The 25188-nt window shown below is 33.1% G+C and overlaps 3 protein-coding genes across 4 annotated transcripts; all 3 read right to left on the reverse strand.

The window, feature by feature from the left end:
• Nucleotides 1-797: 797 nt before the first annotated feature.
• LOC110419982 (protein disulfide-isomerase 5-2-like) lies at nt 798-4405 on the reverse strand. The gene is made up of 5 exons (XM_021433125.2): nt 4072-4405; nt 3801-3904; nt 3048-3418; nt 1902-2209; nt 798-1304 (listed from the first exon to the last, which is right to left on the reverse strand). The coding sequence occupies exons 1-5, from the start codon at nt 4273-4275 to the stop codon at nt 996-998; spliced, it is 1296 nt and encodes a 431-aa protein (XP_021288800.1). The 5' UTR covers nt 4276-4405; the 3' UTR covers nt 798-995.
• A 602-nt stretch (nt 4406-5007) lies between these two features.
• Nucleotides 5008-13001, reverse strand: LOC110419218 (tRNA nucleotidyltransferase cca2-like). Of its 2 annotated transcripts, none has more exons than XR_002445448.1 (15): nt 12653-13001; nt 11696-11826; nt 11293-11410; nt 10809-10861; nt 10568-10617; nt 10364-10462; nt 9361-9470; nt 9060-9187; nt 8567-8633; nt 8332-8415; nt 7817-7879; nt 7549-7693; nt 6823-6986; nt 5629-5726; nt 5008-5553 (listed from the first exon to the last, which is right to left on the reverse strand). XR_002445448.1 is itself a non-coding variant. In XM_021432185.1 (15 exons), exons 1-15 carry the CDS (start codon nt 12992-12994, stop codon nt 5449-5451), a joined length of 1761 nt encoding a protein of 586 aa, XP_021287860.1. In that variant the 5' UTR covers nt 12995-13001; the 3' UTR covers nt 5008-5448. The 2 variants fall into 2 exon arrangements, 1 of the variants encoding a protein (XP_021287860.1); XM_021432185.1 differs by having other exon boundaries at nt 6819-6986.
• Nucleotides 13002-18846: 5845 nt separating this feature from the next.
• Nucleotides 18847-22042, reverse strand: SEC15A (exocyst complex component sec15A). Its single transcript, XM_021432862.2, has 2 exons — nt 21693-22042; nt 18847-21442 (listed from the first exon to the last, which is right to left on the reverse strand). The coding sequence occupies exon 2, from the start codon at nt 21417-21419 to the stop codon at nt 19050-19052; it is 2370 nt and encodes a 789-aa protein (XP_021288537.1). The 5' UTR covers nt 21420-21442; nt 21693-22042; the 3' UTR covers nt 18847-19049.
• Between the last annotated feature and the right edge of the window lie 3146 nt (nt 22043-25188).

Consider the following 25188-nt stretch of genomic DNA (forward strand, 5'->3'; position numbering starts at 1 on the left):
GACGTGTGGGGTAAGAGGTTTTGTTCATTGGTAAGCACCTAAACAAATCTCCTAGCTAAATCAGTACGTAATTTACTGTCACATCATTATCAAAGATGAAGATAAAATATTAATAAATTTTTATATAATATTAATTAAAACTTAAAAATATTTGAATATTTTTATTTTAAATATTATGTCAATTTAATTAAAATGTCACATTAATATACTTAATAGTAAAAATTCAAAAGTATTAAGATTTAAATTGAAATTTACAAATTAAAAAAATAAAATGATTCAACTTAAATAAATTATTATATAAAGATTAAATTTTATTTTATAAAGTACACAAATTAATTGTATGATTTAATCAATTTTATGTTTCTCGTTTTCGGGCCATACAAAAATTATTTATCTTCGTAACTATTTGGACCAACAAGCACCCTTGGGTGAAAATCCTTTGTATGTGTTTGTCGTCTCAGTTAGGCCTGCCCAACTCTGCTCTTTACAAGGATGGGCTAAGTCCTAGTTAATCGCTAAAATTAACTAGTCAATTTGATGGGTACTCGTAAAAAGGTTAATAAATATTTTTTACATAATCGGGTATATAAATAAGTACGGATAGTTAATACGTAGTGCGTAGGGTATTAAGGTTCGGGTTCAAGCAGAAAATTCTAAACATAGTTGAATAATTATAAAGTCCGAGTACTCTACTTATTCATCAGGTTCAGATCAAGGTACTTCAAAATTACCGAGTATCATACCTGTTAACAATCCTAACAAAAGCATTGATGCCACAAAAATACGAATACTAAATATAATAAAACGAACCTTTGATAAATATAAGCTATAGGTACAAAAATATGGGTCTCTAAAACACGTCATACAGTAAGCAGTTCAGAATACATTGGAATAACCTCAGGGATAGATCATTGCTGAAAAGGAGCAGTGCAAATATCTTTTCTGTTTCCAATCCTTGTTTTTCCGACCATCTCCTCAAATGTATGTGTCTCACTTTAATCTTCTTTCTCCCCGGGTCTGTAGTCACTGCTTTCGGCCATGGAGCTTTCAGCATGATCGACCTCATCGCGAGTGCCAACCTGGAGAGGTTCGTCATCTTTGCCTAGGCTTCGTATAAGTATCAGCATTGCAACCAAAAAGACAATTATATAGACAGTTCTAATGCCAATTAGTGAATTAATAAAGTCCATAAATGATGGCCCTTTAATTCTTTTCTTTTCCAGTCTTCCTTCTCTGTATCCTTCCAGGAATCGCGAAATTTGAGACCCTTGATTTTCATCATCAAGGCTTTCAGAACCAATAACCTTCCATAAAAAGTAGAAGATGAGTCAAAAGTGTTTTGTTTTGCTGATGAAAGAAATATATATGCTGAAAAATAGAGAAAGTAACCGCCAAAGCCAACCATCACAAGAAATCCCAGAAGTATAGATTGTAGATTTAACAAAATTTGCTTTAGGATGCAAAATTTTGGGCTTTGTTTTTTGGCCAAAAATTTTGAGGCTCTAAACAAAGAAATGGCAATGTTCAATGAATTCAGGGAACTCTCAATAGAACAGTGATTAAAGCTGCAAAATACTTGATAAATGCAGAATGTTTCCTATCATACATTAATGTATAGTAAATCCAGAGCAGCATAAACATGTCCTCTGATGTATTGCTGATACAGATTACAGTAGTTAAAAGGAGAAAAAAAACAGCAACCAAAATTTGTGTGGAAATTCTGCATTTGCAATCTGCTGTGGTCAATAAAAACAAGCATGCACATGATGATATGTTGTTTTAACATCAATAATGTCCATGTGGCACCAATGGTAAGTTACGCTACAATCAAGAAGATAACTAGTCACTGTCTACCACAAGCGTTAAGAGCTAAACATAATATTTGAAGAGTTCATACTTACAGAAGAGTACTCCTCATCACCATTCCAGATGATCATTTTTGGCAAATTTGTCTTCTCAGTGCCATCAAATGTATCAGCAAACTCTTCCCACTGTTTCACTCCAACATAGCCAAATACCAAGTCATGATTTGCAGATGCAGCAGCCTTTAATAACTTGATCAATTTCTGTGATTTCTCTTCATTTTCATCCTCCATAATTGTCAGGACAATTTTTCTGTTATCATCTTTCAAAAGCTTCAATGTTTCATGTTTCATGGGCACCACTAGAGGGAGAAAATTTTGCTCTATAAAATCACCCAAAAATTCATCTGCATCATTGAAGCCAGAAGAGTAAGATAACTTCTCTCTTTTTTGGCCCTATGGGAAGAAAATGTGGCTAAGATAGCTTTTTCTTTCTGTAGCCAAAAGACCATCATACTTAATGATCATTGGTGATGCTGAGGCAGCAGTCAATCAGATAAATTTGAAGTTTAGAATGAGCTTGACTAAATGTTTAGGTCATGCTTAAGCTGAAAAGTACATTGGCTTGATTGACTTCATGATGCTAACCTTTTGATATTGATCCGTTAATGCATAAGACATATTGGCAATGAAGCTGGAGAAAGAAATGATTTCTTTGAGAGTATGCACAAATGAAAGACCTGTCAACATATGACAAGTGGCAGCTTCTTAGACTCAATTGATCTGGGAAAGTGAAGAGTATGATTCATAGAAGTTTGCATTGATCACAAAATTTTGCGCATGACAAATTCAACTTAAATTAAGGTTGGTACGTACAATCATTTGAAATAATCTATAAGTTCTATCTTTGATATAACATATTGAATAGAACATGTAAGTTTTCATTGTTCTGATATGACAACCAAACCCAAGGTGCAAAGCCCAGATTTTTGCTTTTTTCTTCTTCTTCAGTTTCCACTTTTTTGTTTAATCTAAAACCAACCTTGAATCATCCCCACAGCCAACAAACCATAGCCCAACTTACATTTATCAAATTTCTAAAATGTATTTATATGCATTGGCATGAAGGAAATGACTAAAATAGCTGCCAATTTTAAGGCATCGATATGTGATTAAAGGTAGGTGACCAAGGTTTAAGAAGATTTAGTATCTGAGTCAATCTTGATACTCTGATAACAAACTAACCTTCAAAGGGACCATAAAAAATGCTCTGCTGGTTATAACTTGGATGAAGAACCACCAAGGCAGGAACTTTGTCGAAGTCATACAGTACCATGACGTCCTCAGAGAAATCCTTTGCCACAGAAAACCATGCCTTCTTTTTATACTTGACAGCAAAATTAGATATCACCGTCTCATTCAAGCCAAAACCTATGTATATAGGAAAGTAAGTACCAGCTACTTCAACAAAATCATTGATGGCAGAATCTGAACTAAGAATAGAGACATCAGGAGCAACAAATTTCTTCAGATATCGAACAAGTAAATCCGCTTTCCTTGGCCCATAATAGTCTACAGGAACACCATGCATAAAGAGCTTGAGTGTAGGATATCCACTGCAAAATCAGTATCAGATTAAAACCAATGACCAACTACAGCCTAACACTCTAGGACCATTCTTGCTGAAGTAAACCATTCACATCCTATAATCGCATATAAAAAAAAATGTCAGGTGAAAAGCATGCTGCGTAAAAGGGAAAACAAATAGATTAGAATGACAAATATTAAGCAATAACCATGTCTTTCAGCTTAAAACTATGCCTTGCTACTACTTACATAAATTGTAAGATAGTTTCTAGCTTGACACTTGGACTACCATCATAGCTAAGAATACCATTATATACGTCTTCTTAACCCCATATGTTTTATAATAACCAAAGGGTAGTTGAGGTTAATGAATGAATGAAAATTCAGTTTTAATGTGAGATAGAAGCTTACTCGATTTCGTATTTCCGAGCAAGCCTTGTGAACTTGTCAGCATTTAGTTTAGCTATCACTACGGGCTCCTTCAATCCAGCAAGAACAGGGGCAGCCTCATCTAACTGCAACCCAAGAAACATAGATACCATCATTCTTCAATTATGGAATCCTTAAAAGTAAAACCCAACATAAACAGAACACCAAAAACGCTATCATTTCAATCAGAAACCAAAGATTGAGAAACTTCATGGCTGAAACCATTGGATCCCATATGGAGAAAGGTGGGTACCTGAGGGGAAAGGCGTTTGCAGTGGCCGCACCAGGGGGCGTAGAAGTCGACGAGGATGTAATCGAAGAAGGAAATAGCGGAGTCAAAGTTGGATTCCTCCAACTCCAACACTTTCCCATCGACCTTAAACTGATGGGCTGTCGCAGGAATCCCCAGTTTCCCTAACCACAGCACCAGGCTGCATAATATTGTTAGCAAACGCATCTTTGCAGTCGGACTAAGTAAATCTGATGGTGATTATGGGTGATGAAGAGTGAACGCCATGCTTTCTTCCCTATTTTATGTTCAACGGAACCGCAATTCTTCAAATGACTGGTCAGTACCCAACATTTGTATACGTGACTAACACGTTTATTCACCTCTCCTACCGTCATGCAAATTTAAACCGAACCGACCCGAACAGAAATAAATTCGCTATATTTGATTATTTCGATTAATTAAATTCTATTTAAAAAAATCTGAATAACTAAAAAAAAAAATCTCAACATTAAATATTATAAAAAAATACCACATACTCATATTTTCCTCCTCTATCTTCATGAGTTCGATTTTTGATAATTGAACCGAATTAACCAAAATAATTCGATATTTGATTTTTCAATTTTTACAACTACTTTAATATAGTTTCAATTTTTTTAAAGGGAAAAATTTGATTTTTTTTTTCAAATTAACTGTCTACATTCTCCTATTTTATGTGTATATTACATCAACATCAAATGACATAAAATAAAAAATTATTTATTAATTAAAACCGATATTTATAAAAACAAATTAACCTAAAATGAAAATATAAAAAATTTAAAAGTTTTTCAAGTATTATTAACAATTATAATATGATTGAATATATGTGACAATCTTATAAACAATTAAAATTTATAAAATAATAATTTTGCTCATAGTTTTCACATAGTTAAATAACAAAGAAGAATCCTACCAAAAAAGAAAAGGAGTACACCCTCGGACTCTTATTGATCTTCATAAATATATGTGAAGTGGTTATTAAGGAAACAGAGAGGATGATCAACTACACCACTAACTTAGTAAGATGTATGTTATTGCATCCCATGCCTTTGTGCCTATCACACTCATCAAACCTAACTCCAATTTCCTACAATACTTTTACGTAATGAACATGCTACTTTGTTGAAGTAAATGTAGACAAAATGCTTATGCATCTACCCTGAACATCATGTTGCTCCAGCAATGCTTTTCAGCTTCGTTTTCGAAGCTTGAGTCGACACCCAAAATTTCAAGACAGTTTTGCTCAGACGGTAATCGAGCTCCAAGATGTTCAGAACAGTGGGTGATCAGAAAAGTATACCAACCCCCTGTTATGATAATCTAGGGCTGAAGGAAAAATGTCCGGCAACCAGTCTGTTACTTAATCTTTATGCGCTTCGAATGTGTTTCCCTCATCCAATCAAGGCATTCCTCTGCAGTCCCGGACGGATGTGCCAGCTGCCATGTGAGAACTTTTTGTTGCTGCCAATGAAAGAACAGATTAGCATTTCATGTTCTGAAAAAAAAAACAACATTAAGGTGGCTGAAATGCCTTACCCATTCACTAACAAGAGGCCCTCCAACTTTAAGCTGCAAAACATTCATGATATCCTTCCCATTAACCAATGGTTTTATATCCCAAGCTTTCTCAAGACCTGCATTCAAACAAAAACACATCATATGTGACTTGCTAGGAGAATGCACAAGTTCCAAACCCAGCCTGAACAAATTAATTGACCATGATACATCAAATAACAGAATTGGGATCTGTTTAGGTTACGTAAATAAACATCTTGATGGGAAATACTGTCACAGAAAACATTTTCTCGGAAAAGAAAATCATTTTCTATTGTTTGCATGACACAGAAAAATATTTTTGCAGTTTGACGTGTCATTAGAATCTTGAAATTATCTTTGACATATATCATAAACCCATGAAAATTGCATTAATGCCTTCATTTTTCTTTTCAGTTTTAACTTGTTTGTGTAGGATGATAATTTCTATTCCTGACTCACCTAAAAAAAAAGTTAATTTCCTTAACGGCCAAAGTTTTAATGGAAATTTCAATATTTACAACTGGAAAGAGATAGAAAATAGTAGCATATAGAGTTCTAGACCACATTGAAGAAAAAATGCCCAAAAAATACACTCAAAGAGATTGCTGGATTTGGAAGGAAAGGGGTAAACACAGTTCTTTGCATAAAAGAAAGGGCTATTGTTTACGATAAACAACTTCATTTTCTTGGTTTAGCATGTTCTTTCTCATTTTTTTATCGTTGACAAGTTTAGTGCCCATGAGAAACAACTTCCCACTAATATTTGGGAAGTTGTTTTCCTTGGCTTAGCCTCACAAATTAAATCAGATAGATTGATAGCACACTAAAGGTCCAAAATTAGAGCTATCAGGTAAGAAAGCAGTTTTAAGCATTAATGCCTAAGGTATGAGTACACAAGTACTTGGTCATAAAAAGCTCAATTAGTCAGCAACTGGTTGTTAGGCCTTGTAACTGTTTCGTGCCAAAAAGCATCAGGGTACCGATTACTATGTGAGAGAGGCAAAGAGTGCAGCACAGTAAACATGTTCTGCATGGAAAGACTAACAACAACAAGCTCTATGATAAAAAAAAGAATTTCACATGAAAATGTAAAGATACTCAACTTCAATTGTTAATGCGGCTAAGAATAGGAGTCATAGGAAAGATAAAACATAAAAACTTAACAAATAGGAAAAAGAAACTGGTTGTACCTAACTTAACGATGGCATTCTGAACTGACACAAAAAGGTCTTTTCTTTTATCCAGTTGAAAGTGCTTGTCTCTATCATCTTGAGTGCAATCAATACCAGCGGGATATAGCAATGTAGACATCAACAAAGCAACTCGCCAAAAATCTTTAATTTCTTTGAGAAGAAACCCTGTACATGTAAGAATAATAGATTAGCAAAAAAAACCCAACAAATGTTCCACATTGTAAATTGTTCTAATGTGAAAAGAAAATCAAGCTGATAGTAAAGCCTGTAAAGTTGATTCAAGTGTTCAGTGGAAATAACTAATAATGAAAAAACATGAATATCCTAAACAGGTAGAACCAAAGCAGAATGATTATGCATGTAGACAATCCATGATCCCAACTCTAGAAACTATGTCCATCAGAATCTTTTCTCAGGGAAGACTCCAGGCATGCTTTGGTCAGTATCAATATAAAAGAAGTTTTATTTCCAATATAAGTGAGCCAATTGCAATCCTGCTTTGATGATTCATGTTTATACAAAAATGCTGTTATTCATAGCACAATCTTATTATCATACTATATATATACAAATTTGAAATATCAATTTTCACATGGTTGTAAAATCAAAGGTCAGCATTTTGAAAAAACTAACTCATAATTTAATCACCCTCAGAAGTCTATGTTTGAAAAAAGAAAACATAGTGAAGATCTTAAAAGAAAAATCTAGAACAGTGAAAACTACATACCTGTCAGTACCCGCAGTTTTGAACTAACAGGGACATCGACAAATTCTTGTCCCCAATCAACCTTAACGAGCTGCATATCATCATTTGATAAAAGACAAGGAATCAAAGATAAGAATTTGTCCAACGACTTGTGGACTTTTATAACCTACAAAGCAAAGAGAATTGTAATTAATGCTACAAGAAGGCTGCCAATTCACGTTATAATTAAACAATCACAACAAAAACAAAGAATATGTCAGGGTATCAGGAGGAAGTAGAGCTGGATCACCGTTTCAGCATCACTAGCTTTTCGCTTAAGAGAATCCTTGAAAATGTAGTTGACAGCAGGAATCTGTAATCCAGTTACACAGGTTTAGCTTTCAAAAAGCACATGAAAGAAAGCCTCAGAATTTCACATAAGATATTCAAGAAATCAAGTCAAGTATGCCCAGCCAAACACTGCAAGCACAATCAACTGAGAATTTAGCAAAGCACCAGTTTAAACATTTAACGGAGTCCCACTAAAGTGCATGACAATGACTCTTAGACCATAAACAAAAAGTTTTGAATAACAAGGCTAAGCAGGATGAGTAATAGGTTGAACCATCAAACTCCAAAACTAATTCAACAAAAATTCACTCAAGTGAAATTATCCATTGTGAAAAATATAACAATAACCAACAACTTTCTTAAACTTATATATATACACCCTATCAGAACACAGCACATGCTATCCAATTAACAGAAAACATGTTAACACTTAATTCGCCTTCAGACATGGAAGACAAGGAACAGAATTGGTACCTTTTTAGCTTTTTGATCCTTATATGTGGCATTGCGCAATGGCAGAAATAAAGCAGAATACAAAGACAGCCTTCTCTGTTCATCCTAAAATTCACATGCCATAATTCAGATGCTAACAAGAGAACACATAGGATAGATGAAAAGTGAACAAATCAAAAATGAAGCTGCTGTCAAATGAGGATAGCAATAGCAACTTGAAAGAATGGACAAACACATTAAGAGTCTCAACACTCACATTAAAGCTGGAGCATCCAATAAGTTCGATAAGTTTCCATGTAGCATCCAAATAAGCAGCAGAAAGCCTATAAAATTGTAAAAGGAACAATATATGAGGAGAAACTCAGATGGAAAGTTTTAAAAAGAATGCTTAACACACTTAAGAAATTCTTCTGGTGCGCTAGGACTTGGCAGCTTCACTTACTTAGACTCTTGAATTTCAGTTGATGTGTATAGAACATCTAAGTGCCAGATTTCACACAATAAAAGTCCATATGTACCGAGCAAGAAAATATTGCCATATTTGCACACCATGTGGTTTCAAAATGAAATTATTCACAATAGCAAGTTGCCATTGTTTCGGAGCATTCCTCTAATTCATTATCAAAAGGTAACTAGACAATTATGATTTTATTTGACTCTTAAACTTAATACTTATGAAGTCAAGATAGACTTGTGTTTCACTAAACCTAGAACAGATAGGATATAACATTATTAAATTAACCACAAACCTATAGCATTCTTCTGATACAGCAGGCTCAACCTGCAGAGGGAGATTGAAAACAACCCAAAATAATGTCAAATCACAAATGTAGTCAATTGCTTTAACAGGTTGATTGCCAGAGATCATCAGATCAATCTGCATAGAAAACAAGCAACATGAAAAAAGAACAAATAGTAAGTTCAACAAGGCATATAAAACAAAGAGAGAGAGAGAGAGAGAGAGAGAATCTCCATATGAACAAGTTAACATGAATCTCCCCAGAAATATAATTATATGCAGAACAGCAGCAAGGCATGAAAGAAACATACTTCAGTTCCGATGCGCTCTCTGCTAATTTTAGCTGCAAGAGCTGTTTTTACATCATCACAAGAAGCAGCTTTCTTTAATTCTTCATCCAAAGCAAAACCAAACCTTGCACCTAATTGATAAAATAAAAGTCAAATAAACCATCCACATATTCAGAGGTCAATCAGCAGAAAATAGGTAACCATGCAGCCATGTCTGCAAGAAGGCTTGTAAGAAAGCTTAGCCTGCTTTCCATGACTGAGAATCCAAGTATTGCAGACATTCTTCTATTCTTTTGTCCTTTTATAAATAGAATCAGTGCAGCCATTCAAACAATATTATTAGCACAAGTCCACTTAAATTTGCAACCAATCTATGACCCTCAAGAAAAGTGGTATATAGAATCATGTCTTGCTTAATTTTATCTAGTTTTGTCAGAAAACTCATTAAAACCTAATTATTGGAATGTAACAGGGAGAACTGGCCTGATGGGTTTAAGCAAAGGGTCCTCAAAGAAACCAAAATTGTCTTTCAGCACGCTTATGGTGCTCAAACCCCCAAATCTCACCCATTTACTCCATATGACACACATGGTATTACTCGATTACTTAGATCCGCACATAACTACTTTGTAAATTTGTCACAATTTCATTTGTCTCACCCACCTTGTTTGGTGATCCACATTGTGAAAGCCTTACATTGGTAAGGCCACCTTATTTACCACGTACCTTCAATATTTATATCAAAAGCTCTCATTCAGCACTGTAACACTTTCTCTATAGTTTCCCTCTCTAAAAACTTAGAATTTCCAATAAACCTCATTTTATATTCCACCTTACTTACAAAACCCTCACACCATACTCCCCTATACCTCCATGCCTACGAGTTCTAATTTTTCTATGCCTAATTCATGATTAAAAAATGCAATGCTAATCATTAAAGGGAAAAAAGAGCACAAGAACAGAAGATGATATTCCTCCATAATAAACTAGCAAGGATAGTAAAGGAAAATACAAAATCAAGTACCGAAACGAATAGCTCGAAGAACCCGTAGGGGATCATCCAAAAACGTTTCCTTTGGAGGTAATGGAGTCACTATCCTTCCAAATTTTAGATCCTCAATCCCTGCAGTTTATTAAATGGCAAGGAATAATAATGAAACATAACTGCAAACTAACAATATGTGGAATAAGTAGATTCAAGAGAAAAAAACAATCAGAATATGCTTACCTTTTTTAGTGAAGTCTTCAACTAAGTTGGTGTTAATATTGTAGAACAAGCTGACAAATGAAAAGAAAACCCCATTAATACCATCTGCTCAGCAAATCATATCAAGGAAGATACAGACAAGACACTATGCTCACGAAATATTATTAATTGCATTACTAATTTATTGAAAGCTAAACATGCCTATAGAACTATAGTGCTCATTTCCTAGTTATGACATGTGAATTATAGCAAAGAAAGATACCTATTAATGGTTAAATCTCTTCGATATGCATCCTCCTCGGCAGTACCAAATTTCTGCATCGAGACATTAGTGAACATTAAATCTTATAAATACAACACTTAAGTAACATAATGTTCAAGATAAAATATATCTTTAACTGCTAAACAGCACAAACTTCTAGTAACAATTAATTCAAGGTTCATGAGGCATCTTTTGTTAAGCCACGAAACCATCTTTTAATGGGTTCATTTACTACGATAAGTAAATTATCACAAACCCCATAAATATATTTCTCTAACTACAAATCATTTAATGAAAAAGCAAAGTCTCAACAAATTACTTCATTCTCAACAGCCAACTGCTAAAGCCATCAAATCCTCAAAAAGAAGATATAGAGCATATATACATATCAATGAGATTTCTAAACATGATCAGATATTCTGCAGGTCACAAATGGAGAAATCCAACAATTACATCCAAAATTAACTATCAAAAATTTATTTACCATTGTAGGGATGCGGCTATTCTCGCTGTAGTCTTCACACCTTAAGTTCACAAAATCAATCCATAAATCAAAAAGGCGCATCCTTGCTGTTTCTAAGTGCTTAGACTGCTCAGGATTACTGCAAAATTAAATTTAACTGTATAATGGCCAAAAATAGCATAGCGGAAGAAACCAAAAAATTAGGAGTCCATATACTATTATATCAGGACAAGGCAACACAGACAAAGGGCTTAAACAAATAAATACAGCTAACCATTACATATAGCCAAACACTATCCTGATGAAGTTATAAAACAAAAGGAAGCAAGTTAAAAATATACAGAATAACAGTATGTACTTTATTGCCGTGGCAAGTAAACAGCAGCAAAAAGATGTCTTTTTCACTATAAACTGAATGGTGTACCTTGGAATGACAGCAAGCCCTTGTGCCTCTTCCCCTGTAGATGACAAATACTCCCGAACCTTATCAACAAATTCACTGCCCAACATATTGTCAAGTGCAATATCAATGTCATAACATTCTTTGCCAAGAAGCTGCAAAGGAAATGAACCCAACATAAGGTACATGCCACAAATAAAAATCAATAGGAACATCACAAGCCATCTATGAAGCACTCAAACAGACACAGGATGCAACTTATGAGTTATGATACAATAAGGATTCAGTAAAACAGCATTCTCAAAAGCTAAGGATACAAAAAAATAGATAAATTAAAATTGCGGTATTTTATATAAAAATAAATATTTTATTAAATTTTCCCTAAACCATGCATCTGACACAGTCAAAATCAAATTTGGTTTTGCCTTCCCATTCCCCTTCTAATTCCTTCCACACTAATCCCGTAACTTGCTCATCATAAATGGAAATCCTTAGCCTTCATTATGCATGGCTAATATATATTTGACAACTCCTTCTCACCTATCCTCAATTGATAATAATAACCGACTCTACTTATCATGATTTTCTCTATTTCTTAACCGATAGACAGCAACTCATTCGACCATTCTCATTCCAAATGTGCTTTAACAACCCTAAATAATCTCAATATAAATCATGACTCTAGCGAAATAATTAGCTAGAAGGCAGCACCTTCAACTTTATTTTGAAGAAAAAGAGTCCACCCTAAGTTAAATTGTCTTCTTCTTTTTTTCCCAAAAATTTATTTCATTACTTGAAAATCCTTAATGCTAGAAAATTCCATAAAAATCCCAAATATCATGTTTTTTAATCAATTACATTTCCATTTGAACACTGGAATTTACTTAAACAGGCCATAAACAACACAAGTTATAACTTACTTTTTTTTTCAAAACATATATACATAAATTGTTCCAAAATGTGAGTAAAATGCAAAATCACCTTATCCCGGACCCACCCACCAGCAACTCGAAGCTGAGTTTGGAGATTGAAATAGCGAAGAGTGTTCAAAAGCCTATCGAAAATCTTCTTTTCCGTTTCCGTCAACTCAATCTGTTCCTTCACTTGAACGCACGCGGCGGTCGCCATGGCAGCCCCGCAGGTAAGAAAAGGCGACGGAAGAAAGGCTCTGGTTTTTGCAGTTAGAGTTAGAGTTGTTGCTTTCGAGTGAGTCGCAACGTTTCGAAACGGTAGCGCGGTGTTGGCAGCGGGTAGGTAGAGCGAGTGAAGGAGATGAGGCGCCTTGGCCTTGAGCCTTATGGCCGTGTTCAAAGAGAGTCGCATTACTTTCCTTTCTCTCTCTCTCTCTTTTTCAAATTATTAAAACTAAAAGGTCGAAATTAGCCATTTGCACATTGAGATATGGACCCGGTTCATAATCTCATCGGACCGTCATAATTTAGGAGTTGGACCGCCGTGCAAGCTTCTTTTTTATTGGACCGGCATTTATAAGAAAAAATAAGTTAACCAAATTAAAAGTATAATGTTTTAAAAAGCATGATTATTTAAAAAAATTTACATAAAAATTTATTTGTTTATTATGATCAATCAAATGTGTAAACATATTACGTCAACACCATTTGACATAAAATGATAGGTAACGTTTTGAATAATTTAAATTTTTTTAAATATTATACTTAAAATTAAATAAGAAAAAAATTTCAAATTTCAAATTTTTAGGTTATGTTTGGTATATTTTTAAAAATGTGATTATTAGAAATATAGCTTTACAGCGCTTGGTATAATAAGGGAAAATGATGATCGCCAGAAATGTTATTGCTAAGGGGATTATATTATAGTGTTTAATTTGTAAGCATTTTACTATAAATATAATATAAATTTATAAAATTACCCTTATAAATAAAAACATATAAGTTGAATAAATTTATAATTTTTAATATAAGATTTTATTTTTAAATTTTAAGTAATTAAAATAATAAACAATAACAATAAAAAATATCATAATATTTTTATATTAATTATTTAAATATTAAAATATGTAAAATTACTAAATATTTATTGTCACCTTAAACTTATAAAAATTAAAAATAAAAAACATTATCCAAAGATAAATATATTGATAAATAAAAAATTCTATCTATAGATCATATTATTTATTTATACTATTTATCGATAGATAGATAGCAACTGTTATAAGTTTGAATATATATCTCACCTATAGATAGATATTCAATTTTAAGCGATCCTAATGCTTGCACCAAACATCCTTCCCTCTTAAATCCTTTCAATTCCTGAGTAAATTTTCTCGATTTCAAACTATTTAAATGTTTCTCTCACAATTTTTGGTAAGCATAATTTTTTCTCAAAACACTTTTAAATTTTTTAAAATTTTAAATTAAAATTTTATAAAACTCAAAGTCTCAATCTCTTCAATTTTCAGATTTAGTGATGAAATTTGACCTAAATACAGTGGTGAGCCTGTAGGCAGTAAGACGAAAGAAAAAAAAAAGTAAGATGAGAAGAAGGAGAAAAAGGTAAGAAGGAAGAAGGAGATGAAGACAAGAAGAAGAAAGTGCAAAAGGCCAAAAGGAGAAGAAAAGGTCAATTCAAGAAGAAAAATATATATAACCTTCTCTCTGCGCGGATCCTTCCATGAGAGAAGGAATGACATTCCCTTCTCTCATTGTAATATGATTACAGTTGTAAGCATATTACATCCTTTTACCAAACAAACACTCCTGAGTGATTACAGCTACTTCCTCTTACGTACTCTTCTTTTTCATGTTATTATGATCTTTTTCATAACACTGTAGTTCCATAAATTTCTTCTCTTCTTTTCACGCTTTCTTAAGTTTCTCTTTAGTTTTTCAACTCTTTACTCTTTGTTTCTTGGTTGTTCTTTTCCTTGTTTGGTTGGTTTTTTGCCCTTCTTTTCTTACTTTTACTGTTTTACTCTTAATGTTATCCAAATTGACACTTAATTTTTCATGCTTTTATTATTTTATTTTAATGCAAGATCATACTGACACTTAATATTTTTTATACTTTTATTATTTTATTTTAATGTAAGATCATATTTAAGAAGAGACTCTAAAAACCTACCACACATTTCACGAAATTTTTTTTAATACATATTTATCAATTAAGTGTCGTAGTTGTTGTTGAGAAAATTCATTTGTTACTATCAACATCCCATTTCAATTGCGATTTAATCATTTTAAGAAAAACAACATTTTAAAAGGACTGGTACATAGCTCCTATGATAATTTTTTCCATATATTGGCATCACTCCAACCATGATTACAATACTCCTTTGATGATATATGTTATTAACTATTTTCATGAATTACATTTATAAACGTAGATATATTTTTTTGTAGATATATTTATTATAAAATTTCTTACAAATTCTTATGTGCTGTTCATGTTTATCAAATGTAAAATGCATTGCATTTGATAAACATGAACATCACATAAGAATTTGTATGAAATTTTATAATAAACTTATCTACAAATGTAAAACCTTCTCTACACAACGTTGGGGCAACAGGCTAATAGCATATAATTTGCAATAAAAAATAGCATTACGTGTTATAGTCTCGGAGGAAAGTCATAAATAAATCTCATATCAGCTATTTACTCGAGTGAAGTTAGATATTTAAATGTTTACACCATCTTTAATTTATGAGGCACCTTTTGTTGATTGGAATAAGAGATGTTTAGATTGAGATTGAATATTCAAGTACAATGACAGAGCCAAGATTTCGCGTTTGGGAATGAAGACAATGTCTATAAAACAATTCAATGTTGACAAAAACATAATGTAACTTAGATGAAAAATTTATATGAAAATTATATAAATAACTCCAATTACGTGTTGTGTACAAAATAATGACATTTTTTAACAACTATTATTTGCTAAAATTGAATATCTTTAATTGAGTTTGATCGTCTTCATAGAGATAAAGTTGAAGGCATCTATTACTAAATTAATGTAAAAGTTCTGAATAATTTCTTTTTCAATGAGAATGATCAATGAATTTTTAAGAAAATCATCTAACACTCTATTACTACTCTCATTCTTAATGAGTTTCAAAACAAAAAATGCATGCTCTAATGTTACAGTGAAAACTGAAAAAAGCAAGACAAACCAAATTAATTTGTTAATAAGCAAGTAAACTTTTGATGTTCTCGTCTTCTTCAATACTTAACATAATTCAGTAAATATAAATATATTTTTAAAAGCCTGATTATGAAGAATGTCAAGCCTAAATAGATCCCATTGATAGCTTCAATACATTTTATCATGCTTAGTAAAGACATCAAGTAATATTTATTTACAAAGGTCCAAAGATATGTTAAGAGTGAATATACCAAACTTATTAATTATCATGACATGAAAATTAAATTACTGACTAAAAGTCTTCTTCACAAAAAGTGTAAGAAAAAAAATGAGTTTTTGTTTCTATTTGGTAAAAAATAAAAAATAAAATAGGAAGGCGTGGTTGTAAAGTTTTGAGAAGTGAGATTTAATTAGAATTCTATTGCAATAGGTTTTATTTTAGTCCTAAGCCTATTAAAATTAGTTGTTAACTAATTGTTGTAAGGAAGGCATCTCCCCGAACAAAAAAATTATTGTAGAAAAAAAATTATAAAATTCTAAAAACGTAAAAATATGTTATAAAAATAAAGATATGTTTTAAAATTTTTAAAATTTTTGAGAGGCGAGAGACCCTACTGACCCCCTCCCATCTACCTTTGTTTAAGTATTCACACCATCTTCAACCGTGAGCTCCAATGGAGCCAAAGCGGACATGATTTTAGCAACTAGCAGAAGTGATATGTTCATAGCATAAATGGTTTAACTAAAAGCAAAACTCCAAACAAGAGCAAGTGGGACATGCATAAAAGCTTTCTGTGACTCCTGAGATTGAGCAAAGGACCCTGCTCCTAGTCTCAAGAGAGATTGAACACTGTAAATAGCTCTGATAAAGCGCATTCAAGTGATAAACTTGAATGGTGGTGCTACTGCTCAACCATTGTTTAAGAAAAAGGGTGTTCAACTTATCTGGACATCATTCAATCCAAACTACAGAAGCAGCAATAGCAGTTGGCTATAAGGAAAACAAATATAGCCACAAAATGTTTTCCAACCTGAAAATTACGAAACCAAGTTCTTAGGTCTACTTTTACATAATCTACTTTGACCGGAAGCTTACTGCTGCACACTTAAGGCTAATCCCAGATCCTAAATCTACAAGGCATTATTGCATATGCTAGAGAGAGAAGGAAGACAGAGCTAGATAAATGATTATTGGATATGCCACTCTTTCTCCTGATATAATTTTCTCTATGCTTTGATTATATGAAGAGCCTCCGCAGCTAGTCAAGCAGTTCTTGGAAAATGCTTGCACCAATCCAGTTAATTTGACAGCACCAAAAAAACTCAGCGGCCAAATCTCAATTAAGACTTTCTTTCTTTGATGGTGTGACAGAGAAGTAGAAAAACTTACAAAATGATTGGGGAAGTTCAGAGGAATCCTACATAATGAACCTGATAAATATTCTCATACAAATGCAAGTAAATCTAATTCAAGCTTAGAAACAATCACTTACAGTTGCACCGATGTTTAACCAGAGCTGCCATGCATCTACAACTCTACTGCACTAACAGTCCATGAATTGTCATACATCTGCAAGGCAGCAACCTAATTCAGATTTTCAACTGAACTTTGCATATATAAGTCAACGAGATTCCAATCAGTGAATCTACAATTAAAAACAGTGTCTCAAGGCCTTCAGTAACGACATATGAACATTTATTGTTACATCAAATGAAGGGTCTCATTCCAGGCACCTCCAATAAGTATTTCTAAACCTGGATCAAATAAATATTTCCAAAAATGTTATATTTGTATCAATGAACAACTGGATACAAACCCGAAAAACAAACTCTAAGTGGGTCTAATGTTTAAGTTGCCATCCAGGACTAAGGCCAGCATACAACCCAACATATATCTCTATAGCAGTCTAGCACCTGAAGATTGGGTCAACCAAAAAGTAAATCCGAAAGAAAATTGAAGAACAACCAAACAGACAAAAACATAATCTGTTTTTCCATTTTTTTTTAGCCAAAGCTCAAATCCCAAAAAGCTCAAAATTAAGATTATTTGCATGTAAAATTCCGCAACTCAACAGTACTTATAAAATTACAGACCAAAATCTCCTGATCTAAAACTTGTAGCTCTCAAAATGTAGAAAGTAGATATTAATTAAACACTCTAATTTTTTTCAATTTTGTTTAAACTCAAAAAAAAAGAAATTACAGAAGGTAAATAATAGATTTAATTATCGCAAGGCTTCAAGAGAAAAGAAACACTACAAATCTCCTACTTTAAACCTTAATAAGCCACTAAATATCAAATGCAGCTCCAAACCAGCTCTTTAAAGACCAACTCTGAAATGCAGGGGTCAGTAGAGAATAATACAACAGAAGAGGAAGAAAGACAGAGAGAGAACATTTACTATAACCAATGGCTGAATTACCTAAACAACCGGAAAACAGTGCAGTAAGTTGTTCTCAATACCAAAAATTCTGGGGGTTATCATAACCTCTGAAAAGGTTAAATAGCTTGTTTCTTGTAGAAAATTTTCAACCATTGAATATGTAGACCTAAATGCTTCATATAATAGTAAAAAGATAAAGCAAATTTACCTTGTTTGGCATTGCATTTCCAGTGAAATTCAGAAAATGCAGCTCCAAACCAGCTCTTTAAGGACTTACTCTGTTAACGTAATGGTCGCAGAGAGAATAATGCAAAAGAGGGGAAAAAAAGGGGGGAGAGAATAGTTGCTATAATCCATGGCTGACAATTACCTAAACAACTGGAAAAGAAGGCAGTAAGTTGTTCTCAATACCAAAAAATTCTGGGGATCATCATAACCTCTGGAAAGGTTAAATAGCTTGTTTGTTGGACAAAGGCTTCAACCATTGAATATGTAGACCTAAATTCTTTATATAATACTAAAAAGATCAAGCAAAATTTTGCAGTAAAGATAAACTAAAAATATGAATATGCCTGGTAGTAGTTGTCAAATGTCAAACATCATAAGCATATAAAGAGATCCTAATTAAAGCTTACAGTAACCTCAACTTATGACAATGTATCAGGCCATTTCCAGAAAAACTATTCTCAAGTTGGTTAACCAGAAGAAAAAAGAGTAACTCCATGTGAGAGGAATATAGAAACTTTATTATAATAATTTACGACCAAATGAGCTAACAAACAATATCATTTAGAAAAAAGGGGGAAAAAAGAAATATGAAGATCAAAACAGACATAACTGCTTCTAATGCATCCAAACTTTTGAATCCTTCTCAGTTGAAGTCCTTCAATCTTTTCTTCAGCACGTCCATTGATTTCTTCCGCGCATTTTGTTTTGTATTTCTGGTCGAAAGGCTCCCAAATATCCCGTCTGCTGAATCCTTGAATTTTTCACAAATGCTAGCCACTTTCTTATAATCCAATGCATTGTAGTTTTTCTCCCGTATTACAGGATTCATGAAGTTCTCTGGCTGGCTGCTAGACAAAAGGTTTATCAACTGTCGGGCTTCTATCAAGCAACCTCTAAAACTACCTTCCTTATATATCTCACTTAAACCAGTGCTGTGAAACCTATCATCGGCAAAATTCTCTAACATCTTTAGATCATTGTTGATAACCATGACAGCATTAGCGTAGAACCTCTTGATACTATCACTGAGAAATGCTTCAACAATAGTACTGGAAATATGCTCAAGAGCCCCGCACCCAACTTTGTATAAAGCATCCAATGGTAGAATTTGCTGTGCTGTTGACAAAAGAGTGTCAAGGTATAAAACCACTTCATTCATATACTCGCTAGTATTTTGGGATATCTCTTCAGAAGTCCAGTTTATATTTTCCGAAAGTGCCATGAACTCTCCTAACTTACCATTCACCAAATTCAGGAGAGCCAGATAAGCTGCATCTCTTGAAGTTTTCAAGACCACCTTGGCTGCCAGACTGGCCTGAGGCCTCTCGACTGATCTAACTGGAATCCCACAGAGTTGGGCAGCATGTCGCAGAAAAAAGTCACAAGCTCTTTCAAGAAATGATATATTTGCAGCAATCTGCATGGCTTGAGATACACCAATGCCTGCACTATGTACTGTAGTAAGTACAACTTCATTAAGCACATCAATCAAGAGCTTATCCAAATACTTTCTCACTACATCATAAAAATTAGAATTCACCCCATAAGACAAGTAGTCAACAGAGCCTTTGGTGAATGATCGAACAATACGACAGCAATCAGGCACCATAGAAGAGAATGGTGCAATATATGGAAAAGCTGGCATTATATCTGAAGTCTGAAGATGAAATATCAAAACATTATTCTCATAGTCAGTATCCTTCTTCATTACCATCTGCTCATAGGTATCATTGGAAAGAACATTAGCAATTTGCTGCCGGCACTCTTCAAGAAGAAGCTCGTGGTATTTGTCTCGGCTATTATCCAATACCTCAAGAACTGAACCCACTTCATACCCATACTGTCTAAGAGTTGCCCCAAGAAGAGTAATATAATCCTTCACCAAGAGAAGGTGCGTTGCAGAATCCATATGAGAAAATTGTTCTTCCAAAACTGATGCCAGTTTAGCTACAGTTGTTTCCCACATTGTCTCAACTTGATCAGCAGACAACAGGCCTCCAGCTGTCCTTAGGACCCTATCTTCGACAATAAAGTAGCCCGCAATCTGAGCCAGATAAGTTTGATATGATTCAACAAATGGTTGCGCAGAAGATATTTGCAAGTCAGAATTGAGCTGTAATAACCGATTTTTGTAGTAATATTCACGAAATTGCTCTTGGATTCCAAGGCAGGCATGGATGTGATATGACCGATAAAGAGGTGTAAGATCAAACTTCAAAACAGAATCCTCATCAATTTCTTCAACATCTAATGAATATGCCAAATCTCCTAAGCCTGAAATGTTCTGTTCCTCAGCTTTTCTCTGCCGTTCCAGCATTTCCTCATCTCTCTGGCGTGCTGATGCAGCATGACCTATTGCTGTCTGTCCAATATCTTTGGCAGAACTCCTAATCTGAACCAGCCACTCATTAAAGTGTGTAGTCACTTTCTTCTCAATATGTGCTTTTATTATGGGAATAGTCTTCCCTATCACTATCTTGATTGCATTTACAGGGATATTCTGCAAGTAGTTCCTCTCAATCAAATCCACAGTTTTCAACGCAGGGTAAAACTGGCCTTCTGAAATGTGATTGTTACATTTAGCACAGAGCTCCAGGGCTTCAATACAAATCTTTGACATCTTAATAGCTTCAGTCACATTTTTCTTAATCGAACAAGATTCAAGAAGCTCTTCAAGCTTCACCAAAAGAGCACTTCCAACCTCTTGCAACCTAAAATTATCACTGGCAAGATCACTTTTCAGCTCTTCAGCATCAACCAAGACGCCCCGAAGCTCATCAACAGCAAGAATGAATTCCTCATAGTGAGTCTTGCAGAGCTCCTCAATTTCCACTTCTTTCTTTTTAACAACATGCTTCAGCTGGTGAACAAGCGGCTCAGGCCGCCCCATTTCGAAGGCGTGTCTAACAAGTGGACTCAAATCATCCCCATTCCCAATCACAGTTGCAAGTACCAAGTCTTCCCCTGTATCCCCATTCTCTATAACCGTTCTCCTCTTGGGTTTCGAATCCATCGTTTAATAAAACCAAACAAACGCTGCAAAGCAAAAATATCCAAAAAAAAAAAAACACCCAGACACAATCAGAAAACACAAAAGGTTTGGGTAGAGATCCTAAATACAATCTGTAGCACTATGCCTTTTATGACACAAAACATACACAACAAAGGAACCCAAAATTCAATCAGAAATTTAAGGCGAGTTTTAAGGAACATAAGCAAAATAACAAACATTTGTAAAAGAAACTAAATACCATATTACTGAAAACATAAGAATGTTCAATTGTACCTGAAAAGGGAAGGCGGGTGAGTGTCGGATCTGAGTTGGGTGAAGTTTAGATCGTTGGTGGGTCGATATGGAAAGGTGGGTTTTGCTTCCCTTGTAATTCTCGTCAGATTAAAATAGAGAGAATGGACAGGGAAAGAGAAATGGGTAATGGAAAATGGGAATCATCGTCCTCTCTTCTGTCTCTTTCTTCTTATTGTTTTCTCGATGATTACTCGCTCCGCAATGGCACCGGCTCCAATATACACTAAAGAACCAAAGAATTTGAAAAATAATGGAGTCCGGCTCTGATAATACTACCAAACCAACATAATAAAAATGGACAAGAGCTACTAATGAAGACGTTTAGGCTCCATGATTAGAGCTATAAGCTCTACGGAAGGATCGGATTGCCCGCCCAAATTTGTAGCACAGGCTATGTCGGGCTTGGACCTAGGTTCAAGCCCGGCCCCGATTCTAGCTAAAAGTATTATTTTATTAATATATAATAATAGTTTTTATTTCAAATTAGATGTTTAATTTTTTTTAATTTGTTCTAAAATTATGTTTACTTACTTGTTTTTCTGATATTTATAAATAAAAATTTTTTATGTGATTTTTTCTTAAGAATGTTAAATACATTAAAATAAAAAACAATATTCTTAATCTCAATGTCAAATCTAAAATAGATTTTCATTTAAATCTAAGACTGTGAAGTATTAATATAAATATTTTTAAATATTTTTATAATAAATATTATATAATAAGTATGCATAACATAAACTCGAATTTGATTTTTAAAATGATCAAAAAATGAGATTTGATTAAATTTAATTTATAAATACCTCGTCGTCTTAATTATATATAAAAGCATGAAAAAAAAAAAAAACTCTCAACATTCTCTCAAGAAGAAGTCAAACTCTGCCATGGCAACAAGAAGATAAAAGATGATGGTTGGTCGACAAAGACATTTAATTGGAATTTAAAACACAAAACTATTATTAATTCTTAATACATGATTTAATTGACTACTTTTAATTGTCGAAATTCAGTGTACTATAATCTTACTCATCGTTTTCAATCAAATTATGTATTATAATATTATCTCTTTATTAAGATCAAATTAACTTAACCTGATTTGATGACATATTAAAGTCAAGGGACTCCTACGATGACTTGGTAACGAGGGTGATTATAGTTTTCTATTCATAAATCTAATCTCATATTTATATATCTCTATAGGAAAGAAAGAAAGAAAGAAAAATGACGAAGCTTGCATGGAAAAGAAAAAACTGAATTACAAATAAGCAAAATAGAGACAGCTGATCCTTTATTATTACCACAGTAAACGACCCTTAGATTCATGATCATGATCATGTGATAGTTAAGAGTTTGAAGTGGGGAAAGATATCTAAGAACAATGCTGGGCCAAGAACTTGGTAAGCCTTTGAAAAGTGCAGTGGAAGAAAGGCCTGAGGTTAAAGCGACAGGGAATGGAGGCTTGGCGGAAGTGGAACTCACAACTAGCTGTAACCAGCTTTTCATTTCATCTGTATTGATAATTTCATTAATGGATCTGAAGCTTTGGATACAAATAGACATTGTATTGATGAAAGAATTGAGTCCTCCTTTGTCAGATAATACATGCAACTGAAAGCGAACTGACAGTGACAAAGTTTTATGGTATTAATTAGTCATATGGCAATAGCAATACACTACCAAAAAAAAAATATTATATTTTGATTGATTTTCGATAAAATTTATTTTGATTTTCTTCGACGGAATTTTTTAGTGATATATGAATAACAAATACCAAGTGTTTAACTCAATATAGCAAGTACAACTTAATTTCCCTCATTTAAGTCTACTTTGGATTCAAGATTGAAATAGACAGAAATGATTAAAATTAAAGTGCCAAAGTTTTATGGTAATTAGGGCTTAATTTGGTATTGTTATTGCAGTTTAAAAAAAGTTCGGTTTAAGAAAAGTTTTGTAAATAATTGTTACAAGAAAGTTTAGTGTAGAAGGAGAAGCATTTTATCTAATTACAAGACACCATGTGCAATGATGAAAATAAAATTTCGCATTTGCAGAAGTGAAGATAATCTCTATAAAAAAGTCATAATAAAAGTTCGATGTTTGACAAAAAGTATAAAGTAATTTCAATGGAAAAAAATTCATATGAAAATTAAATATATGACTCAAATTAAGCGTTAAATATAAAATGAAGATATTTTTTAATAACTATTACATGTTAAGATTAGACATCTTTAATCTCTAAGTCTACTAACATTAATTATTGACTAAATACTACGGAAGTATATAACCAAACAAAAAAATTATTGTAGGGATAAAATTATAAATTCTAAAAAAAGTAAAAGTATATTATGAAATTTTAAAACTTTTGAAGAAAACGGAACCCTATTAGCCTCTCATTCCCTCCTCCATTAATCACGTGTCTTCCCAAATTAGTGAATTGAAGAAATGTTTCAAAGACAAATTATGTACCATCATGTAAACTTGATGGAGTCGTACGAAAATAATAAAAAATATATTTATAAATAAAATTTTGTTCATAAAAAGAAATAAAACATAATAAATATTTTATTAAGAAACGAAGGGATTTCACAAATTTCACCTCTTGGGGGTCGAATTTGAATCTCCTAAATGCCTCAATCAAATTTCAAGAATTATAAAATTTATTTTACCAAATAAAGTAATTTCATTTTAGAATTTTGACATTCTCTCTCCAAATAAAACCTTCACCTAAGCTAATTTGTAGTGTTGTCAACTAGATTTAATCTAATGCATGAACACTTCTAATCCGAAACACAGCCTAAGTGTTTTTTCAAATTTAGTAAAGTTAATATGAAGGAAAACATTAATAAAAATATAATAGTCCGGCCCAATATTGGTCACATCTAAATCATGTTTGGGCTTCTCATGTTTGGGCAAACCACATTTACTTCCATTGCTCTTTGGTGTTCTCAACAAATTAAATTCTAATTGCCCACTACTCCTTATAAAGTTTTTAATCTAAAACCTCTTTACCAAAAAGAAAAAAAAAACTAAAACCTTTCAATTAAAAATTACAAATTATAATAGTTAAACAATACCCTAAACTTACATTATTTCATAACAATGGTTAAATTCATTTTTCAATTTCCTAAATTATGTTACACTGGTCAAATTTGAATGTGAGTATTTTTGTATATTAAAGAGGTGTATACGTTACGGATTTCACGTTAGTAAGAAAGGAAATGAGTCTTCGATTTATAAAAAATGGTTTTCCTTCACTTAACAAGTATGTCTTTATGAGTTAGAAATATGAATCTATGACAAAGTATATTAAAGCATATCCAAGTCTTTATTGATGTGGGATTCCATGAGAAATATTAAAGTCAAGATAGGTCTTAAGTGAGTCCCTTTCTCTGTAGGTATAATGAGCGCATTGTACAATTAAATAGAATAGAATGTCACGAATCTTATGTAGTGAGAGATGAATAAGTTTCAGTTTTAC

This window comes from Theobroma umbraticum, unplaced genomic scaffold (assembly GCF_002168275.2).
Source record: "Theobroma umbraticum cultivar Fairchild unplaced genomic scaffold, ASM216827v3 scaffold_67.0, whole genome shotgun sequence".
Taxonomy (NCBI): Eukaryota; Viridiplantae; Streptophyta; class Magnoliopsida; order Malvales; family Malvaceae; genus Theobroma; species Theobroma umbraticum.